General features: G+C 38.0%; 1 protein-coding gene across 2 annotated transcripts in view; it reads right to left on the reverse strand.

Moving 5' to 3' along the window:
• Positions 1-1,138: 1,138 nt before the first annotated feature.
• Ndufb3 (NADH:ubiquinone oxidoreductase subunit B3) overlaps positions 1,139-9,279 on the reverse strand; it is a 12,677-nt gene continuing 4,536 nt past the window's right edge. For both annotated transcript variants that reach the window (XM_008838786.2, XM_029566288.1), the window contains exons 2-3: positions 6,227-6,386; positions 1,139-1,437 (exon numbers count right to left, since the gene is read on the reverse strand). In XM_008838786.2, the coding sequence (XP_008837008.1) occupies positions 1,281-1,437; positions 6,227-6,384 (315 nt within the window). In that variant the 5' untranslated portion in view covers positions 6,385-6,386 and the 3' untranslated portion in view covers positions 1,139-1,280. The remainder of the gene's footprint in view (positions 1,438-6,226; positions 6,387-9,279) is intronic.

Raw genomic sequence — 9,279 nt, forward strand, 5'->3', positions numbered from 1 at the left:
TCCAGACAAGATGAGCCCATTTGTGCAATACTGCCATGACTGTTAGGGGGTAATCAACAACTTTCTGATTAGATCTGAGGCCTGCTCCATAGGAAGGAATTCATGCCTAGTACTGCAAACCTGATCAAAAGCCCATGGCTAGGGAGGTCATGGGCCCAAGGGGGAGGGAACCTACTACTGTTGTTTTGCTAAATGGTCATATTGTCAAACTGCCTTTTAAATATTTGTGTTTATGCTTATTGTACATTAGTGGTGCTCTTAACCTTGGTCAGAGAAGCTTTGCTACATACCATCTCCTACCCAGCGGGCAGCAGTTACTACTGAGACTACTAACTGGTCAAAGTGCTGGTGACTGTTGAGTGCTCAACCCTAAATGGGACATCGATATCAAATGCTCCAACTCCACACCCCATCCCAAGGTTCAGAGAACATCATGGAAGAGGGATGGAAAGAATGCAAGAGCAGGAGGATATGGAGGAGACTGGTGAAATGCTGTCTTCTGGACATGACATGCCTGTTGTACTCATAATTCACAGCAGCTATGGTCATCTGGACATGATCAAGCCAGCCAACATTCTATCATGGTGGAGGGACCCATGAGGCTCCATCTCTAGCTACTGGTAGTTGATGGTTGCTCATGCTCCAGTGGAAGGCAGCCAACACCCATGTGCATACAGGAGCCACTAACTGGATTCTGTAGGATATTACAAAATGAAACATTCCATTAAAACATATCCATTTGATCAGTCACATTTGGTGACTGGCTGCTATGTACAGAATGCACTGCTGTTGGTACCATGCCTCACCCCAACCTGCCCAATACTAAATAAAATCTGATTTGGTTCTCCTTCCTCAATTTCGTAACTCCTATGATTTTAGGTACATACAGTTTTTTAAAAAAATTTTTATTATTTTTATTTTATGTGTATGCGTGTATTGCCTGCATGTAGGTAAGTGCACCCATGTCATGCAATGCCTGTGGAGGACAGAAGAGGCTGTCGGATCCCCTGGAACTGGAGTTACACACAGTTGTTAGCTGGGATTCGAACGCGGGTCTTCTGAAAGAACAACCAGTGTTCTTAACCACTGAGCCATCTCTCCAGCCCCAGTTTAAAAAATTTTTAAGAGTTACAAAAGAAACAAAAAAAATGTTCTCCTTACTTTATTAAACCATACTAGTATTTTCTCAGGGACAAACATACAAACAAGCAGGCTACAGCGAAGAAATCTTGTTTTTGTGACAGAGTTTGGAAGTGACAAGATATTTAAAGATATTCTCTTCAGTGATGCTTCTTATTCTTGCTCTGGGATTCCAGGATATATTCAGCCCCTAGTGCTACCACAAATGCAGCAAATCCCCATTTGAATCCTTTAAATATTACACCCAGGAAGGAAACATTTTCTGCAAAGCCACCCATGTATCGCCAAGCTTCATTGCTGAAAGAAAAAAAAAACAGGGAAAATTATAAACACATAAGATTCAAGCATACTCATGGAACAAAAGAGATTTGATTTGCCTCTTTCTAAAATACTTAAATGTTACATTGTTATTATTACTTGCTTTTTTGAGACAAGCTTTCTCTCACTCTGTAGGCCAGGCTGATCTCTAACTTGTGATGATCCTCCTACATCTGACTTCTGAATGCTGAGATTAGTGGCATGAACCACCACACTTGGTTCAAATGCTACAATATGTAATACAGTAGGTTATAGTAGGAACATTTCTGTAGCATAGGATAATTAAGAACATGTGGCCAAGTTTCATGTATAAAATATAAAACAAAAACCCAACCAAACAAAACACTCGATGATTCTGCACTTCATAGTCACTGTACTCAGAATGTTACAGAGCTCCAGTGACCAGTGTACTTAGGTTTGTCTTCACAGGTTAGCTGGTAGCTTCCGGTTCTGTTCACAGTAGTCATTTCCATACCATGGAAAGATAAATTTAGAGAACCAGGAATTAACTTTTGCTCTGCTACTGATAGATTTATAACCTTTAGGCTGGGCAGGATACATAACCTGTCAGGATCTGCTTGGTCTTCTGTCCAAAGCTGATTATCTACTCATGGTATTGTCATAAAGATGGAACACTCAGGCTGGAGAGATGGCTCAGCAGTTAAGAGCACTTACTGCTCTTGCAGAGGATCTGGGTTTGGTTCATGTCTGTAATCTCAGCACTCAGCACATGCATGGCAGCTAAAAATGGTCTACAACTCCAGTTCCAGGGGATCCAATGCCCTCTTCTGGCCTCTGCAGGCAACAGGCACACACATGATGCACATACATACATGCAGATAATACACTCATATATAAAAAATAAAGGTTTTAAAAAACGTTATGAAGGACAAAATCTATTTAACTAAAAAAAATCTGCTATAAAATATGGAAATACAAGAAATCTTACTTGGATTCCAGAACCACATGAAGATATTAGAAGGAAACTACAGAATAATATCCCTAATGGACATACAGATAAATATTGTTTTTTTTTTTGGTCCTTTTTTTGAGACAGGGTTTCTGTAGACCCAGCAGGCCTGGAACTCGCTATGTAGACTTAGGCTATGTAGATCAGGCTAGCCTTGAACTCACAGAGATAGACCTGCCTCTGCCTCCTGAGTGCTAGGACTAAAGATGTGTGCCACCACTCCCAACAAATATTCTTTAAAAAAATTTTTTTTTAAATTTAATTTTATGGGCATGAGTGTTTTGCCTGCATGTAAGTGCACCTGTACATGCAATGCCTACAGAGGCCAGAGGAGTGTGTCATCCACCATGTGGGTGCTAGGAACAGAACCTGGATCCTCTGCAAGAACAGTCAGTGCTCTTAACCACTGAACTATCTCTCTAGTCCCTAGATGTATTCTTTTTTAAAAACAATATTTTATTATTTTTCTTTTATGTGTATGAGTGTATTGCCTGCAGTATGTAAGTGCACCTGTGTGTGCAATGCCTATGGAGGTCAGAAGAAGGTGTCAGATCCCCTGGAACTGGACTTACACATGGTTGTTAGCCACCATGTGGGTGCTGGAAATTGAACCAGGGTCCTCTGTAAGAGTAGCCAGTGCTCTTAACCATTGAGCCATCTCTCCAGCCCCAATGTAAACATTCTTAACTAAATTTTATGAAGTTAAAACCAGAGCTGGGCATGGTGGCAAACACCTTTAACCCTAGCACCCTGGAGACAGAGGCAGGTGGATCTCTGTGAGTTCAAGGCCAGCCTGGTCTACATAGTGAGTTCCAGGCCTGCAGCAACAGGAAGACCCTGTCTCAAAAAGACCAAAAAATAAATAAATAAATAAATAAATAAATAAATAAATAAATAAATAAATAAAATTAAAACCAGCAATGTACAAAAAAAGGTAATTCATCATGACAAGTGGGGCTCACCTTAGGGTAACAGGACTGGTTTATGAGTGATTTACCATAGTAACAGAACAAACAGAGGAAAAAGAGATGTCAACATTTCAATGGAAGGAAGGAAGGAAGGAAGGAAGGAAGGAAGGGAGGGAAGGAGGGAGGACTATCAATACAAATCAAGGTGGGATGAAAGCAAGAGCAGTGTTTGTCCAAAACAGCGCTCATCCATGTTCATGTTTCCAGAAGGTAAATCCCCATTCTGTACCAAAGCTCATTCAATTAGGAAAAAAGAAAAAGAAAAAAAACCCTCTAGTTTCTTTTTCTGTGTTAGTTACTACAATAACACAAGAAAAAAGTTTACAGATTGAAAAAATAAAGTAATACTGCCTCTGTAGATAAAACAATCATAAATGAAGAAAATTCTAAGGGACATATAAAAAATATACTAGAACAAAAATTTAGCAAGGTAATAAATGAATAGGATACAAGTCAGCACATGAAAATTAATTATAATTTTGTCAGAAAATTGCAAATTAAGATCTAAACAGCACCAAAATATGAGTAAATTCAACAAACATGTGCAAGGTCTATATAGAAAGCACAAAAGTATTGCTGAAAAAATTCAAAAGGACATAAATTCATGTACTGAAAGACTACATTATAAAGGTAGTAATTATCCCTCAACTGATTTGAATTTAATATAAATGTGAAATAGATTCATATTATGTTTTTGTATCTCATCTAAGATTTTATTTTGTATTTTCTAGCGTTTTCATTTTATTTATTTATCCCATAAGATTCCTTGATTAAAATTCAAGTAGGCTATTTATAGAAGCTGATAAACTCATACTAAAATTTATAGGCAAATGAAAAAGACCTAGAATAGCTAAACCAATGAAAGAAAATTGGAGATCTTACATTACCCTATTAAGATTGTGGTGTGGCCCTAAGTGTAGACATATTGATCAGAGAAACAAAACAGTATCCAGAAATAGACCATACAGATATGGTCAATTGATTTTTGACATATTTATCAAGGTAATTCAACTGGGGATAGTCTTTTAATAAATCATGCAGAAACAACTGGATGTCCATATGAAAGATTAGCCTCTCTCCTTTCTTCAATCCAAACAAAAACTAACTCGAAGTGAATCAAATACCTCAATTTAAGAAAACTGGAAGAAGCCAGTGGGGGGGGGGGGGGAGAGCCTTTAATCCCAGCACTTGGGAGGCAGAGGTAGGCAGATCTCTGTGAGTTCAAGGCCAGCCTTTTCTATGTAGCAAGTTCCAGGCTAGCTGGAGCTATGGGGAGACCCTATCTAAAAAATAAAATAAATAATAAATAAATATCTTTTAAAAGAGAGAGAGAAACAAAGAGAAAGAAAGAAAGAAAGAAAGAGAGAGAGAGAGAGAGAGAGAGAGAGAGAGAGAGAGAGAGAGAGAGAGAGAGAGAAAGAAAGGAAGAAAGAAAACTGGAAGCTGTGTGTGGTGACACATGCCTGAAATCCTTGTGCCCAGGACACTAAGACAGGAAGATCATGAGTCTGAGCCCAGCTTAGGCTGTCATAACAAGACTACCTCAAAAAGAATTTTTAAAAAGGTGGGCATGGTGGCACATGCCTTTTGGGAGGCAGAGGCAAACAGGTCAATCTCTATGAGTTTGAGGTCATAGTGAATTCCAGGCCAGTCAGGGCTGCATAGTGAGACTGTCTAAATAAAGAAACAATTAAGAAAATAAGAAAAGTTCTTAGAAAATTACAGGATAAAAATCTTAGATGAAGCCCAGCGTGGTGGCGCACACCTTTAATCCCAGCACTCAGGAGGCAGAGGCAGGCAGATCTCTTTGAGTTCCAGGCCAGCCTGGTCTACATAGCTGGGGCTATAGGGAGACCCTGTCTCAAAAAGACCAAAAAAAAAAAAAAACCAACAACAACAAAAAAAACCCAGCCATACCAACAAAATAAAAAATAAAAAAGGAAATTTATTGAAATTTAAAGTATCAAGAAAATAAAAACATGTCGTACTTTGAGAAAGAACATTTACAAAATTTATATCTGATAAAGGACTTATTTTCAGAATATATAAAGAACTGTTACAAGCTCAAAACAAGAAGTCAAAAAACCTGAAGGAGCTGGGAGTGGTGGCACACACCTGCGGCAGAGGCCAGTGGATCTCTGTGAGATTGAGGCCAGAGGCCAGCCTGGTCTACATAGCAAGTCATAACTGTAGAAAATTTTAGCAAAGGCATGAGCAGCAGGTGCCGAGACCCAGAGGAGGACAGCATCAACTGCAAAGGCACAAGGGCATAAGCGAATTTCTGGGCATAATATTTTGCATCCCGTTTTTGATGGTGGCTCTGTAACTTCACATTTGTAAAAACAGAATTATGAGTTAATTTAAAAAGGGGTGGATTGTACTGCACAAAAATGATACTTTAATAAAGCTAATTTAAAAAATTTTTAATGTAAAAAGCCATTTTTTCAAGATTCTTTACAGGAAAAGTACACTGAAAGGAATACAGATACTGATTCTCTAAGAGTAGCTCTACTTAAACTACTAGATTTGGTCTGGTAAGATGGCTCGGCAGGTAAAGGCACCTGCTACTATGCCTGACAGCCAGAGTTTGATCCCCAGGACCTACAAGTTAGGGGAGGACTTCCTCAAGTTGTCTCTGACCTCCACACTTGCACTGTGGCAGACAAACACTAACCCTCCAAAACCCCCAAATAAATAAATAAATAAATAAATAAATAAATAAATAAATGTAATTTAAGAAAGAAAGAAAGAAAGAAAGGAAAGAAAAAAAGAAAGAAAGAAAGAAAGAAAGAAAGAAAGAAAGAAAGAAAGAAAGAAAGACCCATCTTACCGGGCCCATGGGTCCCTTAGCCCCCGTGCAGCCAGCTTCTTCTGGACAGCTTCTAATGGTGTCCCTTCTATTTTCCATTGTCTGTAATCTGGAAGCTCCAATTTACTATGACCATGACCATGTCCATGACCATGCTCCTGTCCATGTCCAGGGGCCATGTCTACATGAAAAGAGCAGCATAAGGGAAAAACACAGATTGTAGATATCCAAATGGCAAATTTAATGCTTATGTTAGGGTGAAATAATACTTAAAAAAAAAAAGATAAACACTTGAAAATTATGAGTTAAGAGATTTAAAGTATACTGTTACATAGTGTATGTTCACAGTTAGGATGTATGCATACACAAAATATAAAAAAGAAAAATAATTAGTAATCCCACCACCCAGGATATACATTTACTATTTAGCTCCTTTAGTATTATAACAGTAAGCATTTACTGAGTTTTTATGTGCCAGATACACAATGCTTTACAGGTATTAACTGTATTACTCCTAAAACAACTTTGAATTCAATGAAAAATACACATTTTTCTAATAAATGAGAATGAGACTCTGAGCAGTAACTTCCTAAAGGCAATAAAAATAGTTAACAGTACAATTGGTACTTAAACCTTACAGTTTAGTTTCAGAACTCTTTTTTTTTTTTTTTTTTTTTCCGGTCTTTTTGAGATAGGGTCTCCCTGTAGCCCCAGTTGTCCTGGAACTCACTAAGTAGATCAGGCTGGCCTTGAACTCACAGAGATCTGCCTGCCTCTGAGGCATGTGCCACCACGCCCAGCTAGAACTCATCTTCTTAATTTATAAACAATACTATTTTCTTCTCCTTAGTCCTAACACATGAATATGTATAACAAAAATATACAAACTGTTTTGCCATCTTTCTTTAGTCCTTTTAAAAAAAATATTTTATTATTTTTATCTTACGTGTGTTGAATGTATTGCCTGCATGTGTGTAAGTGCATCCATGTGGTACAATGCCCATGAAGGTCAGAAGAGGGGGGTCAGATTCCTGGAACTGGAGTTACTGATGGTTGTTAGACGCCACGTGGATACTGGGAATTGAACCTGGGTCCTCTGGAAGAATAGATGGTGCTCTTAACTGCTGAGCTATCTCTCCAGCTCCCTCTTTAATTAATTTTTTAAAAATATAGTATTCTTTTAAATATGCATGATCACATGAACTTTTTCTGTATAGAACCAGATAATAAATATTTTAGGATTTGGGGCAAAAGAAATAAAATTGAAGATCTCAGGGAGAGAAGGAGAACACATTTCCAACAATATCTTATTGATAAAATCTAAAACATAAATACTAACCAAATACAATTCTTTATAATATAGGCCTGCTGATGAAAAAATGAAAACGTTTTATCTAAATGACTGTTCATGTTCATCTGTGTAAACCATTCTTAGCTCATGGGACACTGTGCTGGATTTGGCCACTGGTTTGGTTCACCAATTTAAGAACTGACCAACAGAGACCTTAAGACTCCTTTTTGACCAGTAAGTCTGCTTCCTAAATAGAATGTCCTTATTTAAGGTTTGTTTTGTTGGTCTTATTCTTATTTTTTTATTCATCTTTCTGAGACAAGGTCTCTTTTACAGTCCCACTAACCTGAAATTAGCTACATAGACCAGGCTGGCCTCAGTCTCACAGAGATCCACCTGCTTCTGCCTCCTGAGTGCTGGGATTAAACGTGTGCCTTCACACTCAGCTTTTGCGATTGTTATTTTTGTAAAAAATGTAAAAATAAACTTCATCTTGATTCTTATTTAAATTGATATTAATTTCAAATTCAGCTATGAATAATTGCTACATTATCATTTATATAAGGTTAGCAGTAAGAATTCTATAATTGCTGCCCTCCAGAAATAAAACCAAATCAAAATTACTATCATCATACCTAATTTAATACTATGAACAAGTCCAATAGTAAAACAGGATTTTTTTTTTTTTTTTGTCTTCTTGAAACAGGGTTTCCCTGTAGTCCCAGCTGACCTGAACTCACTATGTAGACCAGGCTGGCCTTGAACTCACAAAGATCTGCCTGCCTCTGCCTCCCAAGTGCTGGGGTTAAAGGTGTGCACCGTGTGCACCACCACGCCCGGCCTATGAAACAGGATTTCTTTTAAAAATTAGATTTTACAAGACAAAGGCAACTATCAGTGAGACATATGTAAAATGCTTATTTCATTAAACCGTAACACTAAGATGAGGAAAAAACTGAACACAGAAATCTACAAATTAACCAAAACTAAATAGCTAAAAATGGTAAGGAATCACAAAACATTACATCAATGATTTCCATATTTAAAAAATAAAAAATCAGGCTGGGTGTGGTGGTGCATGCCTTTAATCCCAGGATTCGGAAGGCAGAAGCAGGCCTTCTGTGAGTTCAAGGCCAGCCTGGTCTACATAGTGAGTTCCAGGCCAGCTGGGGCTACAGGGAGATCCTGTCTCAAAAAGATAAAAACAAAACAAAAAAATAAATAAAATAAAAATCCACCAAACATAAGTTAAAGCTACACTCACAACTGAATAAAACATTTAGTCTGTTACTTTATTATTATTTGGTGGGATAAATAACGTGAAAGAAAATCAAGCATTCAGGTGTATGCCTCTTTCCCCAGCAACTCTGTGGGCTAAGGCAGAAAGATGACTTGAGCCCAGAGGCTCAAGAGCAGCCTAGGCAACATAGTGAGAGTGTCTCAAAAAACGGCAACAAGTACAAATAATAATACAAAGAGCAAAGAAAATTGATTGCCTCTGATTTCAGAATTTTTGAAATTCAATATATAAAATTCTAAGATTTTAGATATTGCCTGTAGAATGGCAACACCTTCACTATAGCATGTTAAAACACTCTTTAAAATGTTTCATTTTTAAAATGTTTATAGAGATTATACCAGGCAGGGTGGCACACGCCTTTAATCCCAGCACTTGGGAGGCAGAGGCAGGCGGATCTCTGTGAGTTCAAGGCCAGCCTGGTCTACATAGTGAGTTCCAGGACAGCTGGGGCCATAGGGAGACCCTGTCTCAAAAAGACCAAAA

This window comes from Nannospalax galili, unplaced genomic scaffold, assembly GCF_000622305.1.
Source record: "Nannospalax galili isolate Female #2095 unplaced genomic scaffold, S.galili_v1.0 scaffold1199, whole genome shotgun sequence".
NCBI lineage: Eukaryota > Metazoa > Chordata > Mammalia > Rodentia > Spalacidae > Nannospalax > Nannospalax galili.